Below are 21630 nucleotides of genomic sequence, written 5' to 3'. Positions count from 1 at the left end.
TTATCATAGAGACATTTAAGTTCCGACATACGGAATTGAAAAAAGTGCCATGTTACTGTAGCTCATGTAACTTTATAAATCACAAATTACGAAAACTAAAGACGACATGGATCAGTATTCAAGTACTAGTGTAACATAACTGAAAGTAGTTGTCTCCCTTACAGGAAGTTAGAATCAGGGCAGATTGGTTTGGTTTGATTTGTTGGTTAACACCACACTCAGCAATATTCCAGCTATATGATGGTGGTTTGTAAATAAACGCGTCTCATCAATGATCAACAACATCAGCACTGATCCATGCAATTGGGATATGAAGACATGTGTCAACCAAGTCAGCAAGCCTGACCACCCAATCCTGTTAGTCGCCTCTTTCAACAAGCATGACCCAGATCTTCCTCAAAGAAGCCTAACAGTCCAACCATGATCAACTTGATCACTTTCCTGTACAGTAAAGCTCCACAATATTCCATCTTTACAGCAGAAAAAGAGGGAAACATTGATCCAAACAGAACTTGAAGTCATGGTCATGTAAAAAGGTCAGTTCATCATATTGCAACCCTAAAATCTGATGAAAATAGAATCAACCAATTTCATAAGATGTTTGTGTGATAATAGTAGAATTGATTTTTTGAGGACACACTGAAAATATCTAATCAAAGATTATCCTTTAAATATGCAAAATAATCAAAGCTGCATTGTTATTAATTGACAAATATTGACTAATTGACTCGAGGACTTCTTCATGTTATCACACAGGACATGTTAATGGAAGACAACGTGGAGGATGGGGAGTTGATGGCAGAGATTCACTTTGGCTTACAGCCCAAGTGAGATAAATATGGTCCAATAATTTGAGGTGATTAGTTGTTAATTGGGGTGAAAAAATGCATGTTTGTACACTTACAACATCGAACATTAATATATATCTGGTGAAATTGTGTTTCAGTTCAAATTTAATACTGTTTATGAGCCAAAATCTTTAAATACTGGCTTTTCATGATTGACATAAATTTGCACATGACACAATTTCAGGAAGATTCTGTGACAATACTGTGAAACTAAAATCAACAACACAATAAACACATCACTAGTACAAACTGGTGGCTTCATTTTGAAAGAAATTTTAAGAAAATATCTGAATCAAATTGCAAATAATTCTGCTTTGACAAAATAAACATCAAAGCCATAAAAGAAATTATGAAAGTGACAATTTTGAAAAATGATATAAAAAGCAAACCATAACGACTGTGAAATTTGACTTAAAATGCAAGGTGAGTATAAACACTACACTTTAAATAAGAAACTAAAAATATCTTTTTCTCATTTCTTTTTTGTTTTGTGTGTGTATTAAATTCTTATTTTCTACTGTCTCAAATGGAAATGTCTTTGCTTTTCACACATGATTTTCTCAAACTGTCAGCCCCCTTTAAATTGCGAACAATTTGTACCAACCACAATGCAATACTGAGTATGGTATATGTACATAAGTATGTATATATATATATATATATACAGCAAGCTTGTCAGCGTGTTTCACTTTGGCAAATAATGCTCATACCATCATTTTCCTAATACCAATATTACTTTGGACATTTGTTATAAATATCCTTAAATATCAATGTAAGAGATTTGAAAAATAGAACCTTTGATATATATCATAAATTTTGTGAACCCTCAATGATAAATAATATTTACCATGAAAGTAACTATGAAACTGTTCAACTAACCACATTCGTATTTGGATTACATGTACTTTTTTTTCTGCTTGAGTATCAAAATCTCTTTCTTGTAAACTATTAGTATAGACAAAAAACAAATAGCACATATATAAATGAAAGGCCACATGGTATCTGTATTGCTGAAAAATTACAACTCTTTTTCTTCTAAATGTCCCGTAATCAAGACACCAAGGCAACATGTTTCTAGGAGTTTATATGGTAAAAGAAAATGTGTAATATTTCAGCAAGACAAGAAGTACATGTTGATGTATGTCTAAATGTAGACATACGCAGGCACGTATTAGTGGGTAAGTAAGTTGCAGATGAGCCATGAGCATCATTTGGTATCCGTGAAAGCACGGGATCATAGATTCAAAGTTCTCCTACCCGTTTCTTATGCTTCAAGGAACCCTGTTGAAACAAAACCAACAATGTGTTTATACACTTTGTAAACACACTGTAACCATATCTAACAGTTGCAGTTCCCTGAGGAAAACTATAACTTCATGTTCTTGCATCATCTAATTCATACAAATGTACTGAACAGCTAAAGAAATGCAAGCTTCGAAAAAATACAATTTCATAAGGAAAAAACATTCATTTTATTATCTTTTATTAAATACTTGACAAAAAGCCAGAAATTCTTTTACTGTTCAGAATATATAGATATTAGTATTGTATTTTAACTCTTTTCATACTTCACCATTTGCGATCTTAACATTCTTTCTCATCTATACTACCCAACATGTGACAAGGATATTATGCATGAGGAACCAGAATTTGAGTGATTGACTAGAGGTGGTGGTGTCAGATAAACAGTATCTGTCACACAAAGGGTACCTGTCACACAAAGGGTACCTGTCACACAAGCAATATTGTTCACACAAGCACTATCGGTCACACAAGCATTATTTGTCACACAGTCTGTATCTCTCATACAAACAGTATCTGTCACACAATCAGTATCTGCCCCACAAACAGAATGCAAACATTATGCAAACAGTATCTGTCATACAAACAGCATCTGTCACAAACAATATCTGTTACACAAAGAGTACCTTTCACACAAACAGTATCTGTCACACAATCAGTATCACTCACACAAACAGTATCTGTCACACAATCAGTATCTGTCCCACAAACAGTATGACATGTTTCAATGCAACTGGAGTATAGTCTGTTACAAAGTCCTGAACATTCTTACATTGAATTTTATCACAATTCACCTTCAATCAAGCTGTACTATACTTTCCTTTGCCAATATACACGTACAAATGAAACATTCAGTAAATAGTTTTTTGTGTATTTTTAATACATATGGTCAAAAACTAAAAAATACATTTTGGGTCCAAATCCACCAACATTAATTTAATAATGCTGAGCCTTTTAATATCATCAAATGGTAAAATCAGAATGTGTACAGCCTTTCTTGCAGAGTTTGGTCATCCACAATATTATCTTCAGTAATGGATTTCTATCACTATCGATTGGGTCAGTTTCATTAGGTGTCATCAATTCTGAACCTGAACATAGCTCTGGAAACACCCATTCCAGCACCTGCCACCCCTCTGTTAACATCCTCAGTCATGCAGGGTATTTTATCTCTACACTATTGAGTTAAATACCCTGGTGTCACTTGCTACCATAGCTTCATGCTGATAGTGAATTATACATCACAACAACAGAAAAAGCTGTCACATTTCTCTCACAGACAAGTGGTATTCTTTTAGATTGTAAATTGATCACATTTCTCCATTGATTGTTGTTTTTGGGACAGTTTTGTTTTTTGGAAAGGGCCTTGGCATTTGTATTTTCTGCAATTAAGCTTTACTAGTGTGTTGGGCTTATTAGAGAAAGGCAATATAAATATGTTGTAATTGTGGGTGATGGTTTGGACAGAATGTACAGGTGCAGATATTTGCAACTGAACTTGTAACAATAATGAATAAAAGTCATTCAGTAGTTTGTTCTGTCTCATATACCTCTTTCTATCCTAGAATTTACAAATCCATGTGGACAATTAATCAACTGATTTTGTTTTCCAGATTAGAAAATGATCATGAATCTTATTCCTGTCAGATACTGGTGCAGTGATTGAGTTAGTGATGAAAGTGAGTAAGTGAGAGTTCCTTTTGTCTCCTTTAGCAATATGATATCGAGGACACCAGAATGGGCTTCACACATTATACTCAAACACAGATTCAAACCAATGACTGACAGCATGAACAACTGTCCATGTTATTGGGTATGTTATTATAAACAGACACACCACACACCTCATTTCAGTCAGCTTTTACAAGAGGAGTATCAGACACAGGTATTGACCAGTTGGGGGATCTTGGCATTATTTTCATAAGTGTAATTTGTTATAGAAAAACATTTTACCTATTAAAATAAATTGTTTTCTGGACATGTTGCATTCTTTTCTCTAGTAAATTGCATAACAAGATGGATATTAACAAACTGTGGTAGAATCCACTTTCAGAGGTTTAAACTGTTCAAATGTGTAATCTCTTTTTCAGAATATGTTATTCCTGAGGTTTAAATGCATAATTTTTTAATCCTTTGAACAAATCTGTTTCGTAAGTCTTGACAGAATGTGCTAATTTCATTTTTTTTTATGTTATTAACACATTCTCTGTTGAAAGAAAGTTTAAAAGTATGTCTAAAATCATGCATTTCCAACAGGGAATAAAGTTAAAATTTTAAAATGCAACATTTCTTACAATTGTGGAAGCTGGTGAATGAGGTCCTGGAGATTTGGACCTCCTCCTTGATCTCCTCCTCTCTGGGCCTAGCCACGTTGGTGTGCTACACAATGCTAGAAAGTCGAAGGAGCTGATCTTGTTCTCGTGTTCCCCAGAGCCGGAAGCACTTGGGGGAGCATCAGACTTTATATCTGCTGGTAAAACCAGAGATGGGGGGACTGTACGAAAAATGAAACAAGAAACGTAAAAGATATTGAGATGAAAAATGATGCATGAAGATATAATAGCCAAACAGTACATTCAAAGACAACATGCAAACATAATTAACAATCATTGACACAGAAAAAATATAATGATCTAATGAAAGATGAAGTACAAAGTATTATTGCTCTTTAATAACTAAAGATCAGCTTTTTTCTTCATAGTGAGTGAGTGTAGTTTTACGTCGCACTCAGCAATATTCCAGCCAAATGGTGGCAGTCTGTAAATAATCGAGTCTGGACCAGACAATCCAGTGATCAACAGCATGAGCATCGATCTGCATAATTGGGAGCCATGTCACCCAATTTAGCAAGCTTGACCACATGATTCGCTTCTTACAACAAGTCACTTTTTATGGCAAGTATGGGTTGCTGAAGGCCTGTTCTACTCCAGACCGTCACAGGTCCATTTCTTCATAAAACAAACGGATTCTTCAGTGACTGTACTACGAATACATGCCCAGCATTTCAAGTAAAAGATCACCCAGGTCTGTAGGAGAACAAAATATATGAATGTAAGCTCAATAAAACTGACCCACAACAATCTGATTAACAGGACATACTGTTCATTGCTATATCACACTGATTGTAAAAATGGTCAACTATTAAAAAGTGCTAGGTTGATTGGAAAAATGGACAGCAACTAAAAAGTGCTAGGTTGGAAAAATGGACAACCATTAAAATGTTCTAGGTTGACTGGAAAACTGGACAAGTATTAAAAAGTTCTAGGTGCTAGGTTGATGGTGATAGGCAAAGCTACCCACATGCACCTTGCCAAAATCAGTGCTTCAGCTCATGCACATGCAATGCATGAGAAGAAACTAACTTTCAAAGTGATGATAAAATGGGTTTTTTTTCCCTAAATACACCTAAACTTAAATCTTAGAAGTTGATAGTGTCAGATTTTTGTAATACAATTGTCTCACTGGCATGATCCAGTTTTAATAGAAAATACAAAGTGTGCATACCTAAGTCACGGATCCATTTACACACAGGTTTCTTTTCAATGCCAACTTACTGACATGTAACCACATGCAACAGTCTATGGCACACTATAACAAGATAAATATTAACAAACTGGATGAATCCACCAACTCTCTTATTCAGAATCTTTTATATGTGGTTGGGTGTGCACATTTTTTTAATCCTCCAATGAGAGAGTGAGCATTTTAACTCTTTAAGCAACACTCCACAATATCAGAGCAGCAGCACCAGAAATGAGGGGAATCGAACCCACATCTTCAGCATGATGGCCAAACATTTTAACCACTTGGCTACCCCACTGTCCCAAATCCTCACATGAAATTCAGTAAAATATGTTTAATATTTTTATATGAATGGATTGATAGGTAATTTCTGAACACCTGTATCAGCAAAATGTCATTACTCCCAAACCTGATGAATTCTCAAAAACTATACTCAATATGTCATTGGGAAAAATAGTCCATAATCATTTTCCATCTGGAGATGTCACAGAGAGAGTCAGTATATGTCTGAAGGAACATTACTTAAATGATCCGGAACCATACCATTTATCTCTAACAGTACTATCTGTATTAACAATGAACCACAGAATGACAAGGAGTGAACATAACCTTGTTCCACAAATAAACAGCCTGATCTTCAGTTATTCTGTGTGGTGATATATTAAGTAAATTGTACTCTCTTATAACTTGGTTCACAGATCTGCCATACCAAAATGTTAAGAATTTTAAACAAACCAATGTGATAACATGCATCCTCATACATAAGAGTATGATAGCATGAGGGCAGCACTGTGACAACACAACATGGATTTGATATAGTCATAGCACTGCTTTGTGATACAGTGTCAGGTGCTCATTACATTAGGTGTGCTGTGCCCCTAGTGACAGTTATAACAAAATCAAAGTGAACTTGAGGATATCAGTGTATAAAATCATGATGCTATTAGTTGAAAAATGTTTTGAAAGGGTAGACAGGAATTTAAGACCCTTGTAAGTTCCACATTTTCTGAGGCGTACACCATTTCAAAACACTATGTAACACTATGTAATTTATTACCCTAGAGATCTTTTGATTTAGCTTATCTATAAACAACAACATTAAACATTTGGCAGATTGAAATGCAGAATGTTTCGCCATGATCTTTCCTGAATGATTAAAAAGGAAGATAACTTGGGATGGCTTTGTTTATGATACAAATTACCAAATTTGAGGTTTTGTTAAATGACAAGTGAAATATTGAAACATTTTATATTTTGGACACAAACAAATAAGAAAGTACTGCATCAGTTTTATAACTCTGGTTATCCTGATAAATGTGTAAGTCAAATCTAAATTTCCGAAGCAATCTGCTGCTTGGCAGCCACTTTCCATCTAAGGTCAAGGTCATTTGTACTGGCATCCTGGCAAATCCACCGACATGGTTTCATATGCTTTGGCTATTAATCATCCAAATTCGATAAACTTATCTATGGGTAATAAAGACATGTACCCCTGCTGAAATTATGACACAGAAATAAATCTAATCTGTTCTCTACAGACCATTAACACTTGGCACTGTTTACTGTTTCTTAGAATTTATTTACAACTTTTCACACGATGTGTCTGTTTCAAATGGCACATTATTAAACTTACAAAGTAATATCAAGGGCTTAAAACAGCCATATGTATTTTACCACCACAAGTTTGCCAAGGAAACGCTTTTGCTCAGAAAAGTTTGACGAGTTACATTTCTGTCATTCATTGGCCCTGCAGTGATACATGATGAACTAAAACAGTGAGGAACATCAGTGAAACTAAGGGTGCGTTGCAGATAACCAATCTCTTGCAAGCAATGTACAGCAATTCACCTAACAACAGAGCCCTAACTTTCAGCAACTTGCAATCACAGCAACTGTTGGATGTGGTCGCTTTGTTCTCAAATCTAAATGGCGGCTTAGGAAAATTTGGATTTGATGGCTGAACAAAAATTGTTTGACTGGCTAATTGGCAAAGATAACTTACATCCCATCATTCTCGGTTTCTTCCACAGTTTCAGTATAATCATCAACAATCATGAATTTATCACTCATCATCGAGACTCTTCTAATATGTTCTTTATTAGGGCCAGATGAGCAAACTGTAATCGCTCTGCCATTTTGGGAAGAACGAGAAATGCTTCGAGCTGTTGCAAGCCCAGAACAAGCCATTCATTTGCTTACTGTAAGCGATTATGGCTTGCAACACACCCTAAGTGTGACAGTGGATGTAGCAAGTACTTCCACTTGCCTTCACCTTTCGACTTCTCTTTGACCTTCTCTTTTTCCTTCTCCTTCTCTTTCTCCTTTTCAGACCTCCCGGCTGACTTGGACCGATGTTTGCGATTTGGCTTTCTGGGGGGTTCACATTTTAGTGTATGATCAACGTCAAATAAACCTGAAGCGATAAATGTTAGCACCAGTGTAAATGTAATATGTTATTGTCATCAATGATCTGTGGAAATGGTATGTGTAGAACATGTCTATATTCACCCATAATCTGTAGAAACATGTCGTCATTGATAATCTGTGGAAATGGTATGTGTATAACATGGCAGTATTCAGCCATAATCTGTTGAAAACAAATTCCAATGGGGTGAAAGGCAAAACAGCAGTGAAAGCATGTAAATATAACTGAAAATCAGTCTGACACAAGGTATTCAAATCATGCTGTCACCTCTAAATGAATGTACATGTTAAGCTAACAGTCAAATGACCAATGTTACTGCATTTCATAGGAAACAAAGGTGGATACAATCACATTGTCTTAAGCAATGGAAAATGATAAAAATATCTGTACTGTTTAGTTTTCATTGTCAAAAATACTTTAAAAAGTATTACAGGTCAGTCATTGTGACTACTCCTTCAGGTGATCTGCTTCACCATACAGAAGGCTTGATGGGATTAATCTAATAAGGTAGTTAAAAATTATAACATTTTGAAACTTCTGTATCTGACAGAGTTGATTAAAGTTTCCAAAGACAATAATATATTTCTTCATTAGGATGCATATATGTTTTCCCAGCTCACTGACCTTGTGCTACACGCTTTCTGTGAAGAAGCATATTAAACATGGCTGACATTTCATCCGAGCGACTTTCATGAACAGTCTTCTCCACCTGTTCTCGTTTGACGTTCAGTGTAGAGCATAACTCATCGATCACCTACAAAGAAATTTGATTGAAATTAACAAGATATCAATGGCCAGTTATATTGACATGCATACATTTATACACATATAAATACATATTTCAAAAGGATAAATATCTCACCATTCAAACCTTAGTAAAGAAAGTATGTGTTTTATTATAAAAAGTGCAGAAATTGACACGAATTACAAAATTTCCTTCAACCTGAAAGAAAACTTTGGTTGTTAATGAAATATTTATAATACAGAGAGATATGTAATTTTGAGAAAGAAGAGCAAATCATGCTGTGATATAAAAGCCTGTATGTTTGATCTGAAATAGACAATTTTATGAAATAGGCAAGACAATAGATAAAAAGACATTAATAGACTGATATATCATATTAGTGTGAATGTGAACAAAACTTAAACATTAACCAAAATAACATATTCATAGTCGTCCATTGATAAATACCAACAATATAACGACATATCAACATATTCATTTATAGGTTGTAAATAATGCAGTTTCATACTTTTAAAGAGATGACAAACATTATCTGATTAAATATATTATTCTTTAATGATGAGATTTGTTTTCTCTTTTTTTATGACATGGTCATTTTTACATCATGTTGACACATGACAATACAATGATGTTGACAACACACCACAACACAGTAACAATAACATTACGACACACCAATCATTCCTCATGTTACACGCATTCCTTAACAACAATTTTGAAAGTTCCCCAAATTTGCTACTCAAGTTAAAAATATCTTTCAACTGTATCAGAAAAATTTCAAAAAATATTTTGGGTCAAATCATCCAACTATATATGTATACACTTTCATATTCTCAACAATTATAAATAAAACATCACAAAATGTGTTATTTTGACATAGATAATTTTATCTGATTATGTATTAACTCACACTAACATATATTTCTTTAATGTTTGCCCTTCATTTCTCAAATAGCCATTTTGGGAACTTTGCTTTCTGAATCAATCCAGTTTTACTTAGGAAGTTCAAGAGAAGAGATTTGATGACCACCATTTGAAATATCATCAGAGCAAAAATGAACTTGAAAATAGTAATTTACAATGTAAAATTCTTTCAAAATCTAATTTGGTAACTTATAACTTTTACATGTGAACAAAATTTGTGCTACTAAAAATATATTATTTAATTCAAATCATGCTTCGAAACTTTATTGTGCAAATATAATTTATATATGTTGACTGCAAGCATTACGTGCCATGACATCATGACATATATCATGGCTGTGTAGTTTTATCAGTCTATGAGTGAGGCATTCAGTGTCTAAAGAGGAAACAAACGTATTCTATGTGTATGTGACATAATTTGCCAAAACAAAAACTAAAAAATAAAGCCTTCATATTAATGACCACAATATCTTGTTCATTCTCTACAGATTTTCAAGTGACGTGTTCCATGAAAGAATTTTACTGCTGAATACTTTATACCTGTATTAAACAAGGATAATCCACCAAACATGAAACAGCTTGAACAATGATCATTCCTTCATCCTATGCTAAAAATTCAGTAATAGTACATAACAAAAATCAGATTCATTAAATTAAATCTAATGTCATTTACAGATGAATCACTAAAGCTTAATCAGAAAATTCACATTCATTACTGCCGTAGTTTCAATTCAGTTTTATCAGACTTAAAATTTGTAATAGCTTGTTCTTTCAGTTTTGAATATATAGTATTGTTTTCACAAGAAATACATGTGAATCTGATTTTTGATATTTTTTCTAACATTCCCACAATATCTGAGGTCAGCTTTAACACTATCCATTCCATAAGCCTAAAAGCATATCAAAAGTCAGACTACATATGTACACAGTTCAATAAGTCAGTTCAGTCATGCTAGTCCCATGATGCAACAGTAAACGTCAAAGGCACGTCCAATGGTAATAGTGAGGGAAAATATATATATGTTTCCGTAGAAACAAAGAATTCACACTCTCCAGAAATCAAAGAATATCAGCGACCTTTGACACAGATTTTTTTTCTGAAACAGCATTTTGACATTTTGTGTATCATTTTTGAACTAAAAACAATGATAAACATCAAAGCTGCTTTAATTATTACTTTCAATGATGTACACGTACACTTTTTTGGCAGCAATCTATGTCATACATTCTATGACAAATCTATGACAACATTGCATCTAACAATGACATTGCTAATATCTATATAAAACATAAAATTGTATATCTAAACTTGACAAAAAGAAACAAAACACACGTTGTAATTGTTCTACAAATGATGAGGATTCTATTGCTAGCATTTTCTAGCGTTTTTTCTCATTTTGGAAAATAAAAAGGACATGGCCACTTTTTCGTGTTCTAGTCAAAAGCGGGGTTTGAACTCAATATCTGAGAGAGCGTGAGAGAGTGCTGCAACAATACAAAAACAGGAGTCAATGAGAGACACCCCGGAGTTACCTCCTCCTCATCAACACTAGCTACCGATTCCTGACAAAAGGGGGCGCAGTTGTTAATCTTTTATGAACATTTTCAATTACATAAATTTCATATCAATGAATTCAAATGTCAATGTTACAAAAATCAATAATTTCTTTCCCAATATAATTATTTCAATCAATATATTTTATCATCATTTGCTAAAAAATAAACAATTATGCATGAAATACTGCAAAATTATTGCTGAAGCATGCTGTAGGAAATTTATAACATTTTATTGGTTGTGAATTTACACAAATTTGCAATATATCTTAAATGGCTGAAATTTTCAATGTTTGACAAAAATTAGCATGATGATGACAAATACTTCACTAAAAGCAAACAGAATAAAGGGCGCATACCATGACAACATCAATTTGCACAATTCATGTACAAATAGGACCAGAAATGTTTTGGTTATCTGAAGTACGTTTCAACTTCATGACATCATTAAGTGCAAGCAATTTGTTGAAATTAGCACTGAAATTACAGATTGCAAACAATGCTGTGTTCAGTACAAATATCAGAGACAGCATGCAAAATGTGTATTGACTGTGTGGATTATCACTAAATAAAGGATTATGGATTATGAATCCTTAACAAAACAGGCCTTTTCCATTGGGTCAGACAAACAAATCATCATGTTCCCTGGACAGGTTTACCTAAAATTCAATGCTGAAGGCCAGTGTAAGAATTATAACTCATTGATGATTATCAGACTTTTTCCAAACACTAAACGTCCCTCAATGGAAAAGGCATGAATTTCTAAGGATTCTTGCTATCTTTTTATTACATAAAAAAAAAAAACATTATAAAAAACCCACATGATCATTGCATGTTTTTATTAGCAGAATAAGTAAACTGTTATGTAGTCTATGTTGATTTAAATTTACTTTTCTCAAAGAATCTTACACTGTCAAACTGCACATGTACATTCATGGCTAACTGTAACATTTAGAAAAAATCCTGTTATTACCAATAGCTGACTACTCTTGATGTGTATTCAAACACATATTAATACAAACATGTCAATGGAAGTAAATGATTACAAATCTCAGTTTTAAACTCAATTCTCTGAAAACTGCATTAACCAAAAAAAAAGGGTATAAAGATACTTTAATAAAATGTATTTCATTTGTTAAAGTTTTCCTCTAGAAAATATTTTACATGACAATCAAAAAATGCCCCAGTAGATCTATAAATATAATTGTAGCCACACACCATCAACTCGATGTATCCACACAGTCCAAAAAATAAGAAGTATGCAAAAAGTGTGAAATTGATTTAAATGAAAACCAATTCATGATGCAAAAATGACCATGTCCTAAGAATGATAAATTTGAAAATATCATGATAAAATTGTTTGCAAAGAGTGTATCAAACTTCATGTCCAAGCAAGGTTTGGGGGAATCAAATGGCCAAGAAATCTAAAAAGTTTCAAAAGATAAAAATCCATCAAAAAAAGGTTAAAAGAAGAAAAACACATCACTGCAAGCAGCTCATGTCCACACACAATCAGCTGTTTCAATCACACACAGTTTTACAATAACATGACACATACATTTCACAAACACATGGTTCTATTGTACTGTTATCAATACAACTGATGCACATTTAGCCATGTAAATTTCACAAACACACCACCACCTGAGCCAGGAACAGTGCAAGCTAAACGGTTTTAATTAGATGTATCTTTTTCTCTAACATGTTTGAAGATACCTTCACATTATAATTCATCGGCGTTTCATCATCTAAGGGAGATAATTTGGTGAACAGTTCATTCGTGTGAAGATTCGTGACAAAAGGTATTATCTACCATGCAATTCCATAACAAAACTGTTCATGAGTTCACTGAATAATATTTCATTGTACACATATAATATACTTAAATAAATTAATCATCATATATTTGTTCTTTATATTTTCCCAATTTCAAGCAGATTTACATGATGAATTGTATATTAAAATTGAGGTAGTTGAAAAATTCTCATTTTTTTCCATGGCTTTGTATCATGTCAAACAAAAATTAACTTTATAAATTAAAATTGAAGCAGACTGTAAAGAATTAGATGCAGTAACTTATGATGCATGTCTAAAATCTTGCATCCTTCATGCTAATAACATAATACAGTCTAAGTCTACCAAGCACATGCGGATCAGTCAACATGTCATCAGCCTACAATAGATAAAAGTAACATAGCTACACTAGCAGAGATTGTCATGATATTCTGACAAAAATGCTCACGTGGAATGTGATTTGGGAATGTATTACATCAGAAAGATAAAGGAGTTCTGTGGAAATGGGTAATGAACTTGTTAAAAGTTGCAGTAACAGTCTGTGTCATAGACTCTGAACCACATTATTTTCCTTGCCATACAGCCTTGCCATTTTTGTATTGCTAAAGCCCTCTGAAGCTAGTCTAGATTTCCTCAGGTCCCTGTGAATCTCCCAACTCTTTGGGGCTCCTTTTCAGTTTACATGGGTTTATTCTTTACCATCAAAATTATATATATTCAGGAATTAAGCATCAGTCTGTTATAGTAGCAGCAGTAGCAATAGTGGTGACTAGTCAGTTTTGGTTTTTGTAAGGAAAACAGAAGGGTCATAGAAAAAGAAAGAGAAGTATAGGAGAAGTATAGGAGAAGGAAAAGAAGAAGTGAATAATATCACATTTGGAATGGAACAGGAATGGAGCCAGGAGGTCATGTTAGAAGGAAGGGCAGACAGGGCAGAGAACAATAAGTGCAAATCAAGAAAGGGTTAGTAAGATGAGGAATGAAGAGCACTTGAGGAGGAGAAGATCTTAGGGTATGAAGATCAGTATACAGATAGCCAACATGAGAAGTAGAAGAAGAGTTGTGGAAATACGAGAGGAAATGGTAGAGTCAGTTGTAGCTTGAAATTCATTATATAGTGAAGAAAATGTTTTGAAAGTATTTCTAGTAAATGGCAGAGACTGTCACCTGTGTTAAGGTAGAAGTGATTTAGTGAATGAAGGTACAACCACATTAAAATCAGAAGGTTTATCAGTTAAGTATTGATGAGGTAAGTCTCTTTGGTAAAACCCATGTGATTGTGTATAGTGCCTATAAACCAATAACATGATCTGTGCAGATATTGGACACAAGGTCACATTTTCTGCTACTAATTTTTCACCTTCATTGACCCCCACTGTAGTAGATATTAAAACCAGTAAACAGTATTACTGTCATTGTATGTGTTGTGACATTCAGTCAATTACTCCAAGATGCTCCCACTCATATTTTGCTATAAAAAATTTGGCACTTAAAAATATGTCTGTTGGAGTTATGTTTTGAACAAAATCATTAATCCAGTTTGACTCAACATCTTCAACAAAAGTCTATGAGCATTTTTGTCAGAATATCCTACATTCTACCAATGCATTACAAGCAGGGACTATGCTCAATGCCAACACGTATGACACAAAGGTAATTACCTGAGATTTCATATTGCGATCTCGCGGCAGATTTGTGAAGGGGAAAAACGGCATCTTGGAGGAGGTGGTGAGCCAGGGATGAATTTCTATGTCCATCAGTGGAAGACGGTTGGCAGGCTTCGGCTCAATCATTTTGCTGAGAATATCTTGAGCATCTAGAAACATGGCACATCATTTCAAACATGGGTCGTAAATTGTACTTTTGAGTTATAATGATGAAAACAAACATAAGACTGATAATAGGAATGATGACAGTGAGTGAGTGAGTTTAGTTTACTTAGCAATATTCCAGCTATGAGACTGTGGTCTGTAATTAATCAACTCTGGACCAGACAATCCAGTGATCAACAGCACTGATTTATGGAACTGGGAAACGATGACATGAGTCAACTAAGTCAGTGAGCCTGACAACCGGATCCTGTTAGTCGCCTCTCACAACAAGCATAGCTTGCTGAAGATCAGGTCTAGCCCAGATCTTCACGAGTCAAGATGATGTTAGGAATGACAGGATGATAGGACTGCTGTCTGGGACATGCTCAATGATGAAGAAATCCCCAAACAAACTGGTTAAATGGTTTAACACTACTTAATTTCTTATGATAAACTCTGCATAAAGTATAAATTCAAAATGGTGGTCATGACAACATCCAATCCTCTAGCCAATTCCTATTATGTTTCTTATCCAAAACACACATAGCACTGGACTCAGGGAATCAACCCCAGACCATCGATATGATAAGGTGCACTAGAAGATGTACTATTGAAGGGACCAACAGCTGACCTACCTTGGGACAAATGTGCCATCTCCTTGAAATGCTCTGTTCCAAGACCTTTCTCAATCTGCTGGAGAAGCTTAACTCTGCGATACTCATCAGTGTAAGGAGTTTGGAATGGGAGCTTCCCGACCATCATGGCATACATAATGATGCCCCTGGAACATGGCACAAAATAAATAATCACATCAATTATAATAAAAAAAAATATATTAACAAAATTAAAAATAAAAAAAATCAGAATTTTCTTGCAATCAAAAGCTTAGGAAGGTATTATTACTGTATTGTGAATGAAAATATACTGCACAAAAATAGTTGTGGATATATGGAAATTTTCAAATTGTGAGTAATTATATATTTCTTTATTGACACACTGATAAAATATTAATCTAAAAATACCAATATCCCTAACTTATTTTGACCAGTATACAACACTTCCAAGCCTCTTCTTCTTGTATATGTTAATCAATTTAGAGTGTTGTCACACAAATAGCATCCGATACTGCCATAGAACTGAAGAATGTGCAGCTTCATTAAAAGTTGATTTAACATTTTACACTGTTCAATACGTTGTTATCATGCCTTGTCACAACATAACAAATTTATGTATCCCTATGAAATGGTGAGTAGTATACATATTACCAATAAAGACTTAACAAACAATTTCTTTGTGAACACATTTATGAAACATACTTAAAAACAAATATGATTTTGGTTTTGAAAAGTAAAGACAAAAATATCAAGTACTCATCTTTCATGCCTCTTGTGTACATATAAAATGAAAGTTTTTATGGATAACAACTTCTTGCTGATTGCATTAAGCGATGTTTCAGTAGAGATTCTCACATTATTTTCATGTTAAAAGTAGCTTGATAATGATGTAAGAATCAACATCAAAACCAACTTCTAGAATGTCTGTCAAACAACTGCTGAGAGCTAAATCATAAACCTACGTTTACAACATGGCCAACATGTCCATCATGAGTGAGTGAGTGAGTTTAGTTTTATGCTGCACTCGCAATGGCGGTGGTCTGTTAATAATCAAGTCTGGATCAGACAATCCAGTGATCAACAATATGAGCATCGATCTGCGCAACTGGGAACTGATGACATGTGTCTACCAAGTCAGCGGGCCTGACCACCTGATCCCGTTAGTCGCCTCTTATGACAAGCATAGTCACCTTTTATGGCAACATGTGTTGCATAAGGCCTATTCTACCCCAGACATTCACGGGTCCCATCATGATTTATTGCCAATGTTAGCATGTGCTTCAAGGGCTTGGATACACATGAATTGCATTTTAACTATGGTTACTGGTGAAACTCACATGCTCCAGATATCAATCCCTGGCCCATAGGATTCCTTGGGGTTGAACAGTTCAGGGGCAGCATATTCGGGTGAGCCACAATGAGTCTTCATAAGCTCGTCTTTAGCAAAGGTGTTACTAAGGCCAAAATCTGCAACAAGAACATCACATTAATGTCACAAATACAGTGTTGTTTCTTCGACATTGAGGTCCTTCCTGTTCTCTTGCATAATGCTCCAGTCAGCAATATTTCAGATTGTCCATAGTTTAGTCTGGACCAGACAATCCAGTGATTGATCATTATTATTGATCTCTGCAACAGGGATTATATGCATGATGACATTTTTCAAGAAAAAGGCAAACCTCATCATCCAATCTAATCCCATCTTGTGAAGCTTTACATTTACGTAAAACAACCCTCACAAAACATTGAATGACATTGCATCATTATTTATTACAAACTGAACCCTGGTAAATGAATAGAGGTTATCATGCCACTGATATTTTGGACAGTAAATATTTTGCATTTGGAGAAACATATTTCATTCTCTGAAATGTACTGGCTCTTTTAACAAGCTTGGAAAAAAGATAACTTATCCACTTAAAGTAGTATATAAAGATTTGGTAGTTTGTTTAAAGTTAACTTCAAGTTAAAACACATAATATATGATCCGGAAATTGTCAATACAAATTCTCAAGGAGTTTTGCAAGATGGGTGTTGCCAAGAGTTATCTCCCTTAGACCATACTTCACATTTCCTGAACAATGTCCTGTCAGATGACAGCAGTGATGTTTAATCTTCAAACACTGTACAGTTTTATTTATCTTTACACTTGACTTTTATCTTATAGGATTAATTAATTTAATTTGTTAATTTTTCACCGTGCTGGCACATCTATGAACATGAGTGAGTAGGTGACTATCATTTTACAGCACTGTCGAAGCTATTTTAAGAACATTATGGCATTTGCTCTAAACACTGTAACCATTTGGGGAATTGAACTCAGGTCTCTAACCGAAAGTATATTTTTCAACACTTCAAGCATGTTTTAATATATTTATATGTGCATATGAAAGACTGAAATATTTCAGACAAATAACACATTGGTTTTGTGGATTATTTAATAGTTTTTCCAACAAACAACCTACAGAAAACTCCCTGGATCTTGAACCCCAAGGGACCATGAAGATGGTTCAAGATATCATGTGATTCGAGATTGAAATACGTTGTATGTATGCACATCATGTACATGCATTGAACCTGTATATGACAACGTTAGTCGCCTCTTATGACAAGCATAGCAGCCTTTTGTGGCAAGCATGGGTTGCTGAAGGCCAATTCTACCCTGGGATCTTCACAGGTCACAAGGGTCAGAACACGCATTGGAAGTTCTCCAAGTTTTCTAATCATCCTAACCAAACGCACCTCATGCATATGCACTGTAGACATTCAGGAACACAGAGAAACCATATAGGTCTTGTCCAAATATATAACCTTGTCTCTCCAAGCACCAAGTCAGCCATATGTGTCTATGCCAGACTTAGTGCTGCAATGTGGCTAAGACAGGTCATAGTTTCTATAAATTTAACAGTTAATATATAACAATAATACCACAGTAATATACTCTTCAAAAAAAGTAGGGGAACCTGAACTTTCAATTTTGATAGGAAGTGTAAACATTAACAAATGTTTCAAGGACAGACATCTTATGAATGCACCACCTTTTCCCTCTATTACCATCCCTAAAAACAACACATGATATGCACGTGCACAACGCACGATATGCACGTGCACATAGCCCCATACACATGGATTGGGTCCATTCTTCATTGTGATGTTTTTTCAAGAGGGTTGAGAAATCACTCAGAACATTAATTTTGACACTCATCTAGCATCACATATTTCCTAGTGCTTGTTTCTAGTCATTTGTTTTAAAATGAAAATCGTATACATGCAAATTACATGCCATACACCAATCAACTATCTAAAGCAACTACATTCCAAATAGCTATGGCTGTCAGGAAGTGCAGATGGTGATGCACTCTCAAAACATTCAATAATATCATATCAACATTGGCTGACTCCGATAAATCTCCGAAATATTTTTAATCGTAATAAAAACATAAGTTCTCCTACTTATTTTGAAGAGTATATATTTAACAAAATCCATTAACAGTGACCATGAGTGAGTGAGTGTGGTTTTACTCTTCTCTTAGCAATATTCCAGCAATATCACAACCGGGCACAGTAGAAATGAGCTTCACACATCGTACCTAAGTGGGGAATGATTCCATGAATACAAACAATATATTAGTTATTACACTGAAATACAGGCTTTTTTTTCTTCTTTTTTAATATTGCCTTTGTATTTTGATGAGACAAGTGCATTATTTTGGTTCATGGAAACTTTACATTATGAGATACATAATTATCAAAGAAGCATAGCACAACACAAAACAATAATAGGCAATATTCTCAAAAGAATTTATGAGAACACATATAAATAGTGGTATGCAAAGTTCTTTTATGAAGCTAGATATTATCAACATGTAACACCAGGAAGGTGCAAGCTGTTGATTTTACAAATTATTTCTTACTCAAAATATATTTTTTCTGACAGCATAATGGCAAAAGTGTTTCATTTGATCATTGTAATCCTCATAATAAGTGACCTGAAAGAAATGTACAGCATTTTTAATGAGCATTAACCACTCTACACATTCAGATATACTGTTTTTATCTATAACAAGTTCGTTTACCCTTGGTTAGGTCCAATTACATTTTTAAAATCTTCCCTTGCCAGATAACAATGCAATGATGTCATGTGAAACTACATGCATGTTTTGACAACAATGATGTATATTTAGTGTCAACTTTGCAATGAATACCACCTGGATCCAGACAGAAGGTCAGAGTTGTCTCCCTTTGACTGTAAATTATTTGCCTAAGACCTGCTTTTCTTAATCCCAGTCAAACATTCCTTTAAACTGTTTGTATCATGTACCCAGTGTGAAGAATTGGATGATTACAATCACTTAATATATCTGATATGAATTTTATGATTTTGTCTGCACTTTAAATGTTAATAAAATGAACACTATTCATTTTAAATTTTAGTCCTAAAGATGATATAGAACTTAATTTAGCCATTCTGACAGCAGTATCTTCATTCACATTCACATAAACTTTCTGCCAAAAGAGCAGGGCAAGTATTGCCATGGCTGTAAGGTTCAGCTGGAAAAAAAGATGTAATATAAAGATAGTAATACACTCTTTCTACAAATCTGGGAGCTACGTTAAATTGATAAAGTACTTCTAAAATGATATGTCTCTTGGAGACCCTGAAGCATCACTTAGGTTCTCCTACCAACAGCTTCTTCACAACTTGACTATAAACAACCTGTGTACCTCCTCTCAAATCGTTCAGATATTATTGTGTAAAGATAATAAATTCAGTAAACATGTATTTAAGAGCCTTGTGATAATGACACTGATTTATAGCATGTAAATTTCAACATTGAGTTTTACAACTTGAAGTTTGTATGTTCCTGCAATGTTATTTATTAGTTACATAATCCATTTCAGTTTACAACAGTTTAGTATTAACAGTGACAGAAGTGAAATTTACTACATGTAGATATTTACCATTTTGGACGAGCATGTCATGACAAGCAGATCCCATAATGAACAAAGGAGACAACTTTATACACATGTTGCATACATTCTAAGAATTAACCATTCTCAAATTTTCAGTGGTATATGGGGTATCAAACTGATATTAAGATTTCTACATACTTTACACTAAAATACATTTCCTTCTTTTAATTCTCTAGCATATTGTATACTAGATTATATTCAATGTCCATTAGAATTAAGAATATCAATGAAAAGGTTTTAAATTTCACATTGACCCCAAATCATTATGCATTATATTACATTATACTGGAACTAAAGAAACCTATAGTATTTGATAATCTTGCCTACAAATGTGACTCTATGTGTGAAGATCCATATTAAAATTCATCCTTAGTGACCCATATATGTTATAAGAGGTGACCAACAGGACTTGGTTGACACATGACATCATATCCTATATAAGTAGATTGATGCTCATGCTGTTGACCACTGGATCGTCTGGTCCAGAACTGATTATTTACAGATTGTCACCATATAGCTGGAAAACTGCTGAGCATGGCATAAAACCGAACTCACACACTTAAAGTACAATGCTATCAAATCACTGCATCTAATACACATATGTGAAATATACAAATATGCTTTTATGAGAGGTTTTGACAAGAAGGATAGCTAATAAAACAATTTTTTTCGGGCCAGCCTTGTTACAGTGGATGGGAGATGTCAGTCTTTCAAGTTTATGAGATTATAGCTACTGCAATATTATTTACAAAGCACAAAGTTTGAACTGAGCAAGAACAGATGTAGAAGTGTGTGGAGGTTTTCAAACAACTGCCAGTAAACCATGAGAAGTTCTGGACTTTTAATACTTTACTAGACCCTCCATGGGTAATGTCTTGCTTAAACTGGATGACAATCAAGATTCCTATATACTTTCTGAGAAAAATAGACAGCTCTCAAGTTATCATAGGTTGTTACTGCTTCAAGTCAAATACAAACTGGACTGTGTTAGTGTACCTCAAAAACATTTATAATGTCTTTTCATCATGACAGTATCCATAGGATGCTCAGCAGGTGAAGGTGCATTTGCACATTTCAAACTTCAGATTTGCCCTGTCTGTAATCAGTTTACCAGGAC

General features: G+C 34.2%; 1 protein-coding gene across 1 annotated transcript in view; it reads right to left on the bottom strand.

Annotated features, from left to right (window-relative positions):
- Nucleotides 1–21630, bottom strand: part of LOC137290346 (serine/threonine-protein kinase par-1-like) — a 237792-nt gene that overhangs the window by 27745 nt on the left and 188417 nt on the right. The window contains exons 5-11 of the mRNA XM_067821197.1: nt 16877–17006; nt 15561–15706; nt 14776–14930; nt 8722–8851; nt 7945–8085; nt 4445–4644; nt 2106–2129 (exon numbers count right to left, since the gene is read on the bottom strand). Coding sequence (XP_067677298.1) covers nt 2106–2129; nt 4445–4644; nt 7945–8085; nt 8722–8851; nt 14776–14930; nt 15561–15706; nt 16877–17006 — 926 coding nt within the window. The remainder of the gene's footprint in view (nt 1–2105; nt 2130–4444; nt 4645–7944; nt 8086–8721; nt 8852–14775; nt 14931–15560; nt 15707–16876; nt 17007–21630) is intronic.

Source organism: Haliotis asinina, chromosome 7 (genome assembly GCF_037392515.1).
Source record: "Haliotis asinina isolate JCU_RB_2024 chromosome 7, JCU_Hal_asi_v2, whole genome shotgun sequence".
NCBI lineage: Eukaryota > Metazoa > Mollusca > Gastropoda > Lepetellida > Haliotidae > Haliotis > Haliotis asinina.
The sequence above is the reverse complement of the archived record's forward strand: the minus strand, read 5'-3'. Positions and strand labels throughout refer to the sequence as shown.